Source organism: Thermobia domestica, chromosome 8 (assembly GCF_964235325.1).
Source record: "Thermobia domestica chromosome 8, izTheDome1.hap1.1, whole genome shotgun sequence".
Lineage (NCBI taxonomy): Eukaryota > Metazoa > Arthropoda > Insecta > Zygentoma > Lepismatidae > Thermobia > Thermobia domestica.
Window position 1 is genome coordinate 149,178,948 of NC_137461.1, and position 15,717 is coordinate 149,194,664.

A 15,717-nucleotide genomic window follows, 5' to 3' on the forward strand; every position below is an offset into this window, starting at 1 on the left:
ACAATCTTCGGGAAACAAGTCTAGATGTGAATGAAGAAAGTGGAGTTTCAGAGACATATTGCAACCAAGATTTTCGTAGCACAATAACAACTTTGCTACAAGTTGTTTGTAATTTGTTGCTCGGTGTCTTCCCAAGAACTGTGAACAAACACTCTTCAAGCTTTCCCACGCAGCTTTCTCCTCACCTTGGAGAATTTCGTCGAACTTGTGATCTTTGAATAGTTGTCTAATCTGTGGCCCTATGAAAACACCCTCTTCAACTTTGGCATCACTTAATCGAGGGAATTGTCCTCTTAGGTACTTATAGGCCTCATCCTCTTGGTTCATGCTCTTAACAAAACTTTTCATGCATAAGACCTAATTTAATATGTAGAGGGGGAAGCAAAATTCGGTTACGATCTACCAGTGGTTCATGCTGCACATTTTTCACTCCCGGCTGAAGAGTTTCTCTGAAGAGAGTATTCCAATCACTTTTGCGGTAATGAGATCCACGATCTCTGCTATCCCATCCACATATAAAGCAACAATACTTTGTATACCTTAACTGCATACCTAGCAACAGTGCTATTACTTTAAGGTCACCACAAATGAGCCACTGAAAATCGTAATATTTAATGGCTTGAAGTAAACGTTTCAAGTTTTCACAAGATTCCTTCATATGAACTGCGTAACCTACAGGAATTGAAGGAAGTTCATTTCTAATATGTAAAAACACTGCCTTTAAACTCACCTTGGACGGATCTATAAAGAGCCTCCACTCCGTAGGTTCGTAATTAATTTTAAGTACCCTCATGAGACCATTTACATCTGTACATGCCACAAGTTTGTCTTCCATAGTAAAAAATGAAGTGAACATCTTCTCCTTATTCCGATACACTGAAATATTTACTTTTTCCTGCAATAAATTCCATTGCTTTAAGCGTGACGCTAAAATTTCGACTTTGCTTTTCGAGAGGTCCAAGTCTTTGATTAGATCACTTAGTTCCTCTTGAGTAAGTCTATGTGGTTCACATGGAGGTTCTTCTACAATAAACGTAGGGTCCTTCGAAGTACTTGATTCAGGAGCTTCAACTTCTTGATCATCATCAGAAAAAAAAATCGTATTCTTTAGGTGGGTCAGGAACAGGTAGTCCTTCTCCATGTGGAACAGGGCGCATTGCAGAAGGAATGTTAGGATAGATCAAGGCCCGCTTCTTCTTCGTGGAAATTCCCTTCTTGACGGAAGGAATCATACAAAAATAACAGTCTCTGATGTGGTCGCTTGGCTCCCTCCAAATCATGGGCACTGCAAAAGGCATTGAGCGCCCCTTCTCATTAATCCAATTTCTTAGATTGCTGGCACAAGTGTTACACACAATGTGGGGTGCCCAAGATTTATCTTGGTCTCCAATTTTACAACCAAAGTAATATTGATAGGCTTTTCTTTTTAGTGGTGTTATAGTCTGCTTTTGTGAGGAAAATGTCACTTCCCCACACACGTAGCAGAAGCTATCCGCACTGTTTGCACAATTTCGCGGCTTTTTTGTTTATTGAAATCCTCAAAATGTCACTTGAAATAGTTCCGACAACTATTTAAAAATATACATTCGAAATACCAGTATTTTTGCGTACTTGTAGTTGTATTTTTATGTCCTGCACTACACAAACGCCACACCAAAAACGCTGATAACTGCACTAAACCTGTCTTTTCTAACAATAGCAGAACACTACTGAGATAAGGAACACAATGAAACCAAGCGCTCATATAGTTTCTCCAGTGTTGCCGGATCAGTGTAACATTTTATCCCAAACGAAGCGAATATATTTATTTTTAAAGCGTTATTATTAGACATGCCTGTAAAACGAAAAGTAGAGCTAATATTCGAAAATAACTTTCAAATTCGTGATCAGCACCACAAAATCAATAAGAATTAGCTGATTTTGTTCAATTTACATTTTCGTTGTTAAACAGTGTAATCTTTCTTCCCTTATTATTGGGTTGCTGTATTAACAGCTAATTTATAGTATTATTGAATATTTAAAGGAGAAATTTAAAGTGATAGCTTTAATTAAGAATCATGCTACGTGTAGGATTAAGTTATCGTATGACCTTAGATTCTTCTGTGCATATTCAATATCTGCGACTTTCTAATTAGTGCGGTTTACCAAACTTTCTTTACATTGTTCTTTTCTAAAAAAAACTACTAAATACTTGAGTGCCAAAGGAGAATCGAATCCCTCATTGTCTGTTCTTCATCAACCAAAACCTTAGATTGATTTCTCACAGAATATGGCGAGAATATAATACTGATAATTAAATGATAATGAGACTTTAACTTTATTAGCTGCTCTCATAACGTGTATGAAGAAATAAGAAAGCTAAGATTGTCAGAAAGGGATAATATAGAAAAGCACTCACATACGCTCCTCGATAGTTGAATCCAGCCTTGAAAAGTTACGCCTTTCCTCGGCTTGCACAAGTATGAATAGGTGACAAGTCTACAACTGAAGTATATATATATATATATAGACCTATATGAAGTGCGGTTGTATGAATTCAGAAGGTTCTTTTTTGTAAAACGGCGGGATTCAATCCACATGCCTGTAATATGTTCTTGCCTAGAAGCTTCATCGCCCCATGTATGTCTGATAGAATAAAAGAAGTTCTGGATTTTTTCAATAATCCATATTATAGTTTGGAAACAACTACGACTTATCCAGTTCAATTCAGAAAGGTGGTGTTTTGTAGTCAAATCAGTTTTAAATTATTTGTATGCACTGACAAAATACATAATTTAAAATTTTCAATTTACAAAAATTTTACGGTTTTTAAAAATGTTTGTATATTAGAACATAATTATCCCGTTCTTCTAAATGTGTGTATGCTTGTAAACGTTTGTGTCAGTGTATTTGGGAGACAAGAAATATCAAGTACTTGATGGATCACCATAAATTTTGACCTGAATGTAGAGAGTCGAAAGGTAGGAATTGCGTTTCTTGATGGAGGTGCTATTCAAACCAGAAGTGGTTGATAATAATCATTTCCGGTTTTAACATTTATCACCTCAAAACTGGCAATAGCAAGAGCCCGTATTCTTTTGTGCTAAAGAACTGTAAAACATTTAATTTTTATGTGGTAAAAATAAAAAAAATATTTGCTAAAAATTAAAGAATATTTTACAAAAAAATAACAATGAAAAGTATTGCAAAACACTCAACATAAGAATACTGGTACTCAACAATATCTCCTATTCATGAGATGTCGAAATTCCATTAGCATTGTAGTGAACATTCCAAATTGTCCATCAGAAATCAATGCCTATATTGACTTACGGAATAATGCCTTATATTGAAGAAAGTAACGTTCTATATCACACGATGTTAACATCGCGTGTTTGAAAAGGGCCATATATCACAGATATTTACACCATCAACTTCACTTGTGTTTTGGCCTTCCAATACTTCAGATATTTTACATAGGATTTAATAGCCAATGTTTTTCTCAAACATATATTTATTTTATTTTACTTTTTTGTGCGACTTCGGCTTTCGAAGCAGAAAGAACATCCAGTTTTCTTTCAATGCACTGTACTTCTTTAGCCGGACTACTCAATAAATCTTCCACAGTTTCTAGTTTCTTTATAGAGTGAGTCAAAAACCGAAATTGAACGACATGAAAGCCAACTCACATTGCAAGCACTGTCAAGTACTAAATTTTCAACAATTTCAATGGATGAGGCATCGACTGGGCACAATTTATGACGACGTTGTTTCTGCAAATGGGAAGTTAGATTTATGTAACTTTTTTTTCATGATGTTAGTTTCTTTCAAGAGAAAGAAAAATTCCGTGTGAATTTTTTGAATAAAATAACGAAAAATTATTAAAAATATGTATTTATTACAAAAATGTTCAAAATATTTATTTGCATATTTTTCAGAAAATATGCATTTTTATGTGAAATAAAATTTGTAATTTACACTTGCAGATTCTTAATTAGGATACTAAACTTCGTTTAGAGCTTGTATGTGTTTGGAAAAAATATGTTGTTACATACAAATCCGGGCCTTAGTAATAGCATTCGAGAAGCAGTTTCTTTGTAATAGATTCAGGATTCTAATAATATTTTTTCTCACTTAAATTTCTACTATAGTCGTGAGTGAATAAAATCTACAATAACTACCAGTTTCAATATTGACCTACATAGAGCAGTAATGATAAGAGATAAGTAGAAACGGTTTTCTGAAATCGATTTTGTGTTCTAAGGATAGGTGTCATATTCTGTATTAAACCCTCCATCCAAAGCGGAAATGGAAGAAATAAACAATTTTAGGTTTAAACGTCTATTTATATAGAGTGAAAAATGGTTTAAATGCAAGATGTGGTCTTCTGTAATCGCTGCACGAGAATAAATCCAATTTCGAATCCAATCTCTCTACTAAAGCTGAAAGTGATGTAAATGTACTACCACGTCGGGTTTCACTATTATATTTCACAAAATATAACTTCATACAAACAAAATTGCTTTACTTTGTGTAGACGTGACACTGCTACTTGTAAATGATATACGACAAAGCTAATACACCATAAATTATTCACGCACGCACACACACACACACACACACACACACATTGTATATATATATATATATATATATATATATATATATATATATATATATATATATATATATATATATATATATATATATGAATCTCTTTTGAATATTGACTTTATCGGCATCGACATACAAAGCATGAACATAAAGGCGGAAATACCGTTTATCCTTCATAAAAGTGCAAAATTCAAGGTGAATTTCATTTTAATATACTACAATATTGGTAATACTAAAAACTAGTTTTTTCTTTCCAATCTAAAAGAAACCTGATAATTAAAGTCATGATATCACTAAAAATTGAATGAGTTACTAATAACTAAATTTTGTGTTAAAATAGTGAATTAACTTCAGTATTTCGAAGTTGTCTAACATATTCTTTCTATTCTCAGTTTCTGGAGAGTAATGAATTTACATGTACGGCAATATAGTGCCTAATTATTACGTCTGCAATTAAAGATTACATTTATTATTTTTTTTTAAATGGTGTTATCACGTTCAGAATTTCGTAAGATAATAGCGAAAGTACAGTGCGTAATTGTTTCGTTATATTCTTATACAATTGGGTATGTACCAAACAGAGAATAAAGGGTATTGTATTTATCATAGAAGATCCTATTGTTTTTCACTTCCCTATTCTTAAAATTGTTTCTTTTTCTGTTTCATATTATTACTGCCAAGCTAGTACTTATACTACGAATCTATTCGCTTATTATGGTGCTATGATGTCTATTCCCTAATTCAAACAGTTTACTCATACCTTCCTGTTCTCAAAGCCACTATTTCAATCCGTGAGCGTAACTGTGTGCTAAATTAGTACAAGACTCAGGTAGCTGTTGCTAATCTGAAGTGGATAGCTTAATTTTATTGTTATTTGTGTTTAGGAAATTATATAATGGAAGGTTAGTTGGTTGGTTACTTCATTTACAGATTAGCGTTCCTCCCTAACGTGGAGGTTGTATGAAACGTGCGCTTGGAGTTTAAGGTGAAAACTGAACCAGAATGAAGTGTTCAATTTACACAACTCTATCACCGGAGATTAAATCCATGACTCCATGCTGTATAATGCAAAACTGATTTACCATTCCATTAGGCTCAATGTATCTGTAGTGCTTTCGCAAAACAGGAAATGCTGTTAAATATTGAGAATTAGTTTAAACTATGTTTAGACGCTTGCATGTAGTTCTGTCATTTTCATTTTTAAACTGGAGTTAATGTCTTCTACAGTGTTTTCGCCAAATATCTTTGACATCTTTTTTTTCTTTTACCGTATTGGTTCATGTTGCCTTATTCATGAGTGCTACAGTTAAAGTAATAGTCAAATAATATTGTTTCATACCATTATTATTATTGAAATGAAACGAAATCTTTAAGTTTTACGTCTCACGATTATGCCAGCTAGTCTAAAGGAGACGGTGGTGATGAGAAATGAAGGAAATACTGGAATGAAGAAAGTGGAAAGAAACGACAGAACACCGAGAAGACCCACGCACATGGAGTTTGTCCACCACTAATCTCACTGCTAAGAGTTGGAATCGAACCAAGGATCCCATGCACCAGAAGTGAACGCTCAACCATCGGGGTTATTATTATTATTATTATTATTATTATTATTATTATTAATAATAATAATAATAATAATAATAATAATAATAATAATAATAATAATAATAATAATACTGTTAGTAGTAGTAGTAGTAGCAGTAGTAGTAGTGTATATTTACTTATTAAAATACTCTATTAAATCTGTAACATTACTTCTATTCATTTGTTTCACTTGTGATTATGATCACGGGTACATATCTGTATTTTATTCCAGTTATCATTCACCATTTAAGAGATAATAAATCTCAGTTGCTTTTATTTCTGTTCGAGATCAACCAACAAACTAACAGCAATTTCCAGCTCAAATCAATCAATGTATCCGTTCAACTACGATAGGAAAGTGCTGTAGAATCTCTCTTCGGATAAAATAAGTGACTACAGTGCACGTAACACTCATGTCACTTTCCATTGACTATAACTCGGAACTTTTATAGTGAAGAGCTTACATTTATATGAGTATAGGTTCGAGATTCGTATTTCAGCTGATCGCCTAGTCATTTAGGAGTGTCTTTGCTATGATATTTGACCGTAAGCAGTTTCAGATTGACAATTAGTCGGGGAACAGGTTTGTTTCTTTAAATATGGCTGCGTCTAACAAATGGACGATCCACATCATATTGTATAGAATAAATGATTCTTGTATCCTTCCCATCTGCTCTAATGACTACCGTGTGCTTCTTTGTTCAATGGGACCTGGTTTAAATTTTCGGTGGAAGAACCTTACAATTAAATGCATTATGGTAGTTCTGTTTCCTTCTTAATTTATAGGTATATGTCCAATATAGGATTGGCACGGAAAAGTGACTTTGAAGCCCGACAACAAAGGATACCCTTATCTCTCTGAGAAAATTCTGTGGACGCCTTTTTCTGAAATTCTTACAAATTTTAAAATATATTGTACATGTAACATATAATGTTCTCTTTATTGTAGATGACTCTTTCATCATATGTTTTCTGAGGCAGTGCAAATATAGTTTGGAGAAGACAAAGCAAAAACTAGACAACAATTTTACATTTAGAGGGGTTTTACCAGACTTCTTTAGAAATAGAGATTTCTTATCTCCTGAGTTAAAACATGCAACGAAACATCAGTAAGTAAGAAATATAATAAAAAATGTAGTTATTGTGGTAAGTAGGAAATATAGTAATTATTTTTTAATATGTAATTATGCTTTCTTGAATAGTGTTCAACGTTAACTCCATTACTTTTCAGTGCAGGCTTTAGTAAAATCTTGTAGCTGAATAAAGACAAATAATTATAAATGAAATGAAATGAAATCTTTCAGTAATCTTCGCAGGGGTCAATTTTGTGCCCGAGTTCTTTTTTATTTAGTTTATATGGATTAATCTGTATTCAGAATTTTTTTTTGTTACTGTTCCTTTTGATGAAAGGTTCGGTTCATTTTCGTTTTCTTCAACTGGAATATCCTTCATTGTTTTTTTGTAAAAGAGAAAAAAATCACATTGTGCGCACCGTGTGTGCACCCCTTGGTCATAGCTGCTAAGCATCTTTGTTTTCCCCAAAATTCCTTTCATTTGCTTTTTATATCTAAAACTTGTATTACGTCCTTCAGAAATGTTACTTCCTCCTTTATATAAACACTTAGATTTTCATAGAACTTGTAGATGTTAGTTATAATACCGGTTTTCTGCACAGTATTACTAGAAATTTGGTATAATATATAAGCAGTTTTACGCACAGTATTGAGTTTTTTTTTTTTTTTTTTTTTTTTTTTACAAATATTACAATTCGTTGGAAAATTTCTTTTTTGAAATTAACACGTTAACTCAAATGGAATAAATATTCTCTGAAAGCTACTTAAAACCAGCACAGGCAAATTTGACCCCCTTCCCTTGGTCCTTCACGTTACCAGATACGATCACTAACTTTATAGGGCTTACAAGGTAACTTAGTCATAAAACCCAGCTCTCATTTGATTTTTATATTTACTTTATACATAATTGAGAAACCAAAGGTATCCAAGATATGTTATTTCTTAAGGATATATAGCAGATCAAAGTTTGTCAGTTCTCTAAGTTTGATCCAAATTGTATGGGCTTCATTATATTTGTACTTGTGTTCTATTTTAAAGAAAATAAATCTAATGTAGGAAGGAATATTAATCCCCTTTTTTTATATATATTTAAAAAGAAATTTCTATGGACTTCCGAAGCTGACACCTGAAGGCTACCGTGTGGGAATAGTAGACTTCAAAATTGATCCATCAGAATTTGATGAAAGTATACTGGTGAAAAGAGTATCAGCAGGATTGGATTACCTTTACAAGGAGGATACCTTGAGAACTGGCAGTATTATTATATTTGACACTGCTGAATTTACATTTGCTCATGCAACTAAAATTCCAGTTACAAGAATTAAGAAGTATGTTCAATGTGGTTTAGTGAGTATATCTTTATATATTTTAATTTATTCAATTTTTCATTTTTATACGCATAAGGTTTTAAGGGTTCTATAGCCCATGCATTACAAATAATACTCCATATCGCTAACACATTACTGAGGAAATAATGCAGATGTGTATTTAACTCTGCAACCACATACTGGGCTTTGAAAGGGTTCAAGACATGTTAATTTGATACAGCTTTCTAATCCTAAGAGATTCGTAAACTAGATTTGACATAGATTAGTACCTATTCACATAATCGAGAAAAGAGAATCCTAATTTAGTAATGTGTTAAATGTTTTCATATTTGTGCTGTAATGTCACGAGCAGTGTTGCTGTTTATACAGTATGACCCTAAATTTGTTGTACAAAAGCAGAGGAGTGATTCCTCAAATTAAAACAAGCAAAACAGGTCCAATAAACATAGGGGTAAAACCGCGTCGTTTACGTGTTATAGGTTGCCAAAAACGTGGGAAAACGAACTTTCGAGTTGAATATTTTACAAAGTACTGCCCGTAGACATGATGCGGCATGGTACCGTCAAAGGATCCTAACCTGCTCTACTCAAATTGGCAGTTTTCAGATTTGTGCAATGGCGGCGAAAGGGATTCCCCAAAGGACGTTATTGATTCCCGGACACTTTATGACGTAAATTGAGTAGACAAGAGTATATGTAAAGGACATCTCTTTGTCTGGAAATAATACTACGTGGCAGGTCAGTACTCATACACACAGATTAAAAGATGGCGGATGAGGTAATTATCAATAGGAGTGGTTGCATACCTCCTCAAAAAGTACTGGTAAAGACGTTGCATGTACGAGAATTCACTGGAAACGTCAAATAGGTACAATGTAAAAATACGTACAACACAAGCCGATAGGTAACAGAAAATAAAGAAATTCAGATTGCTTATCTGGTCACATTAATGACATCTGATCACTTTTAATGATGATCTGTTACTACTGCTACTGTCGTTTAGTTTATTTGTGCTTCGTAATGTACATACTCGTCTGTCATTCTCTCCAGAATCATTTTAAGATCCTTCGTGTGTAAACGGTTAGCGTACGTGCCTTTGGCGTGGGAGACTCGCGTTCGATTCTTGGCGGGATCTCATGTAGTTCGGATTGCACGTTAATCAGTATATCCCGTCCCATATAGCCTCTCTGCTGAAAGGGACGTTAAACTCAAAATCAACTCAATTCTGTTGTATCTTTGCAATAAACAACGGAACTTCGGCAACTTGACATTTGTTTGATTCTTTTGCTATCCCCTTTCATTTGTTTGTTACATTGTGCGTGTGCTGGAGCCATTGCACATAAGTAATTGAGCTGGTTTGTTCATCGCTTGTGGAAGAACGGGATCGATACTATGAACAGATAAATAAATCCTCCTTTCGGGGCTAGTTCTACTCGTGCGTTTCTCATCAACCGTTTCAAAATGAAAAACTACATACTGTATAGCATTTCTCTTAAAGGCTACGTTGTTTTATTTGGGTTCACTAGAATACATTGCAACTTTAATTTGGATGTATTGTTTTGTGTGTATTTCTTTAATGACCAGACCATCGTAGCATTAAGTGTGCCTTACAGGAGAACGATACGATATTTCTGAATGTGTTGTTTAAAATATTAAAGTACTACGTCTGTCGTAGTAGTGGTGTGTACAATTTTGTGTTTTGTTGTGTAGTATCTTCTCCGTCACGGTGTAGTCGTGTAGATTTGCTTATCTGTATACACAAATATCTTTCTTTGCCCGAAAAGTTGCACTAAGGTGCAATCTCGCTATCTTCGATTCCGGACAGTGACTACAACGGTGGAGGGAATATCTACCATTTCCGACTTAATTTCGCTTCATTTCATCGTCATCTACCATTTCCGATGTGGATGCTCAACACCTACGATTGCAGAGGAGATAGAGCAGTACTCACGTGAGGAATTAACGTACATATATCTAGCATACAGGAAAGCAGATGGTAATGGCCGTCTGGGACAACGGCTGTACAACCAACAGTTTCCTACACCACTCAACTTTCACTAGTGTAGATCGAATACTACGAGAAACAGGATTGCTGGAAGCACACAGACCCAATGCTGGACGGAACAGAACCGTACGAACTGTGGCTTTTCAGGAGGAGTTCAAAGAAACCCTTCCACTAGCACACTGGTAGTAGCTGCTGAAGTTAACGCCTATCATCGGCATGTACGGAACGTGCTTCACAAAAATCATATGTACTTTTCCACGTGCAAAAGGTGCATGCATACTCTTTCCACGTCCTCGCCTTTACACGATGCTGATTATCCACGTAGGCAGGAGTTTGTCCAGTGGCTACGCGACCGGCATGCTAATACACCTCGCTTCATGTCTCTCGTTCTCTTCACAGATGAAACAACGTTTTCCCGTGTTGGAGTATTCAACACTCACAATCAACTTTGTGATCTGAGGAAAACCCTCACGAAATGTCAATTCGTGCCCATCAAGAACGGTGTTCTGTGAATATGTGGGCAGGAATCGTTGATAATTATATCATAGGATCTTATCGACTACCACAACGGTTGACCGGGTGGGAGTATCGCATATTTTTGGAAGAGATCCTGCCTTAACTATTAGAGATAGTGCCACTGGTTCAGTGGCGTAGCACACTTTTGCGCCCCCCCCCCCGCAAAGTATAGAGAAGGGGCCCTAGTTGTAAAGCCATAGAAGTAAGATTGAAGTTCTACTTCTTTAAATCTTTATTCATCGTAAGACTTCGGGGCCCCCTATACGTCGGGCCCCCCGCACTGCGGGGGTTGCGGGGGAAGCTGCTACGCCACTGCACTGGTTGTTTGTAGAAACATTTAATTTAGCACATTAATTTAGAAACGATGATGCTTCAGCACATTTCGCTGCGAAGGTGCGAAAGTTTCTCAACGCATCCTTTCCGAACAAATGGATCCGCAGAGAAGGACCAGTATCCTGGCCACCTTGCTCACCAGACCTTAACCCCTTAGATTTCTTTTTCTGAGGCCATACGAAATTAGTCTATTCGACGCCTGTACAATCAGAGGAGGGTTTGGATACTCGAATTGTTGCTGCTGCCTGGAGCATTAGGGAAACGTCAGGAGTGTTTCAACTCGTCCGCCGGTCCCTTCGCCGCCGCTATAAACTTTGCATTGAAGTGGCGGGTCGAAACTTTAAATGCCGTTTGTAGTAACAGTTCCGACAACCATTCTCTTTTCATTTCAACAAAGTCTCTTCTCTGTACGTTTCTCCGTACAACTCTCTTCGGTATGCAGTCTCGTTATACAATTTGGAACCAGAAATATCAGCCCCTGTTACAATAAATATCGCAAGTGGAACGAATGTCTTGTTTCACGTCCGTCAGTTTAGAACATTGATTGAAAAAAGGATCGTACTGTAGTCGCATTTATGTGATATACTGATCGAAATGAATGTGCTCAGTTATGTTTATTATTATTATTATTATTATTATTATTATTATTATTATTATTATTATTATTATTATTGTTATTATTATTATGTGTTCTATCTTTGTCTTTTAATAGCAGTTCTTGTTCAATTCCTGTGGTACTAAAATCAGACACGTTCTCAAAAGCGTTGGGATATCATTATTATGAGCAGATCAGCAATCGTAATTTCTTTATTTTCTGTCACCTATCGGCTTGTATTGTACGTATATTTACAGTGTACCGACGTGACGTTTCCAGTGAATTCTCGTGCGTACAACATCTTTACTAGTACGTTTTTGAGGAGGTATGCAACCACGTACAGTGATATTTATCTCACACGGCATCTTTTAATCTGTGTATATTAGTACTGACCTGCCACGTAGTATTATTGCCAGACAAAGAGATGTCCTTTACATATACTCTTGTTCACTCAATTTACGTTATAAAGTGTCCGGGAATCAATAACTTCCTTTGGAAAATCCCTTGCGTCGCCATTGCACAAATCTGGAAGCTGCAAATTTGGGTAGAGAAGGTTAAGATCCTTTGATGATACCATACCGCATCACATCTACGATCAGTATTTTGTACAATATTCAACTCTAAAGTTTGTTTTCTCACGTTTTCGGTAGCCTATAACACGTAAACGACGCGGTTTTCGCTCTATGTTTAGTGGAACTTTTTTGCTTGTTTTAATTTGAGAAATCACTCCTCTGCTTTTGTACAACGAATTTAAAGTCATACTGTATATATCTTCTCCAGTACATTTAGGTTTACTTGCAAGTAAGAATCAACAATTGAACTACTTTGCGATATTGTATATACTAAAATTCACATTATGCTAGAATTCAGAAAGAAAAATTGTCTAATTATTATCTACCACGGTGATAATATTCCAGTTATATAATTTTTCTGATTACTTCTAAAAGTTTCCGAGTCGGCCAAAAGACAATGTTAATTTTTTGGCAGCAAGAAATGAGTTGTATTTAGGAGAGTTAACGAAGATCAGGGGCGTTAGATTTCTTCTCTAAGAAAGATGGGACAGAGGTAAGATGAAAATGAATATCGATATTGAATAACCCATACAACATAATTTGCATATAATATAGTGGAGGATTGATGTATTATAACAGATCAATAAGCTATTAATCCAGCGTTTTCTAACCAGTGTGCGGCGCAGTTGAACAAAAGATTTCAAGAAATTTAAGAGTTTAAATATCATAAAGCGTTTTTTCTACATATGATGAATACCGATATTGAACACCCTATATTACAGAATTTGCACATAGTATCAGTCCTTTCAGAATTAAAACCCAATATCCAATCATAAGGTCTTAATCCAATGTTTGCCAATCGATGTCAAAAAATTCTCTAAAGCATATGGAGAAATTTTATAACTAAAAAAAATATGAAGCACTTATTAAAATTAATTTTGAGAAAGACTAAAACAGTCCGCAGCAGTCCAGTGGTAGCAGCAATGCAGGTCAATAACTGCTTTACTGAAACTTATAGACCAATACTACTACAATTCGTATTATCAACAATAACAAAATCAAAGAAATGTGGCACGATGTCAAAGGTATTCATTTAAGTGTCTTGCCAATTAAAGAGATTGGGAACCAATGTACTAATCTTGAGCTCAGAAATCGCATCTAGTAACTTTTGCAAACCCCAAACATAATTTCTGAGAAGTTTTAATGGAATGAGTCCACGGTTTTGAAATAATGTCACATACACATATTAGTAGCTTGCTAGGTATATCTTGTGTAAACAGTTAGTTGAAGTAATGGATATAGATTAAGATGAGTGGAATCTAGATGAATATGAAATTAATGGAGTTGTGATTGGTAATAGACATATATTGATTTGTCAAATCTTGATTACCACGTTGATTATGAATGTATGGTAAGAAATATATAAATTGGAGCTAGAATTATCAGAAGAGATTATAACGAAGATATAGCATGGTTTTGGTAATTAGGATTAGATTGGGATGCATAGCCATGTATTGATATAGTTAACTGTGAGATAGTAGGCATAGATTAAGTTAGCAGTTGTGTTTTTCAAGATTATTAACACTTAAAAATATTGTCATAGTTAACCCTAGAAAACCGTGGTTATTGTTGTTGTGTACATACTGTGACATGGAAGACGAAAGGATAAAGAATAGTGCCAATTTTTTCCCGCATTTGTGAAATTTATTTTTAACACGACTAATATCTTTTTAAATTGTTTAATTACTTCTTCTAATCATTATCACTTTTAAAATTATATTAAATATTCTGAAGGTTTATGTTAATAGACAATATTACAAATATATATGACAGTACAGAATACTGTGGCATTTGTTTAGAACATATGAAGTACCTTGAAATACATTAACATTTTTGATCAAATTACTACACTAAATTTGCCACTATTGAGTTCGATCGAGGTCTGAAATTAGATGAAATGAAATTTTTAATTTTTTAAAAAATGAAGTGAAATCTAAGAGTTTTACATCTCATGTTTATGCCGGCTAGGCTAAAGGGGATGGCGAGGATGAGAAATGGATGAAATGACTCAATGAAGAAAGTGGGAAGAAACGGGACAACCCCGAGGAAACCCACGCACACGATGTTTGTACACCACAAAGTTTACGTGGCGAGAGCAGTGTTTGAACCCGGGACCCCATGCACCAGAGGTAAACGCTCTACCACTTTTCTTTTACAAAAGTATTATACATTGAAATACATAACAATTTCCTTCCAAAAAGGATAACATACACTGTATTATCAACAAATAGTAAGAAATCAAATCACAAACGGCAGAGACATAATAAAAAATTAGTAATGCATAAATTATGAATACATCATTGTTAATTTTTTCATAACAACAGATAAATAATTCGCGTACTGTTTCTGTTTGATATTTTCAGTTATCTTCCATCATTCTTTCAACAGGTGGAAATAGTAGTCTGCAAGGGTTGGCGTTTGAGTTTGAATCAAATATTCCACAGTTTCACCACACAACCAGATTACACTATTGTGTTTGTAATGAGGATAATATGAAAAAGCAGGAAATAAATTCATTAGCGGGGAAATATCCTGGATCCCACAACGAACTAGAATACACAGGATACGTGCGAACGTCAACCATAGAACATGCACCAAATCAGAAGTTGAAAGCCGATGTTGTAAAGTATCGTCTCTGTTACAATGTGAACATGTTCCGATTGACATCAGCTTAATTTTCTGTAACTTTAAATTAGTTGATATGACGTCATGCACAATTCGGTACCATACAGAGCGCTGATTGACATTTAGGACTGTGTTATTGATGTTTTTCCAGATCAAATCCCAATTATAGTTTGAAATGTTTTCTTTTTGTTTAAAGTAACATTTTGTTTACACTGATACAAGCTGTGCAAGATTTTAATATTCTGACGGTTGGGAATATCTAAGTCTAGAAACATGTAACTAGAATTCAAGAGTACATCATACAAATATTTTACAGTGTTTGAAAGAATCGACATATTAAGGGGAGGGGTAATGCCGTGGCCTGTACTCAATAGAGACCCCAGATTTTAGCAAAACTGGGTGTATTTAATTGTAATTTGTACATCCAATAAATCAAAAATAAAACAGTGTTTTTGCAATATATGTACATATATCCACCATGTTGAGACCTC

General features: G+C 34.7%; 1 protein-coding gene across 1 annotated transcript in view; it reads left to right on the forward strand.

Annotated features, from left to right (window-relative positions):
• Positions 1-7,273: 7,273 nt before the first annotated feature.
• LOC145692341 (uncharacterized) overlaps positions 7,274-15,717 on the forward strand; it is a 28,965-nt gene continuing 20,521 nt past the window's right edge. The window contains exons 1-2 of the mRNA XM_081767637.1: positions 7,274-7,293; positions 8,351-8,600. Coding sequence (XP_081623763.1) covers positions 7,274-7,293; positions 8,351-8,600 — 270 coding nt within the window. The remainder of the gene's footprint in view (positions 7,294-8,350; positions 8,601-15,717) is intronic.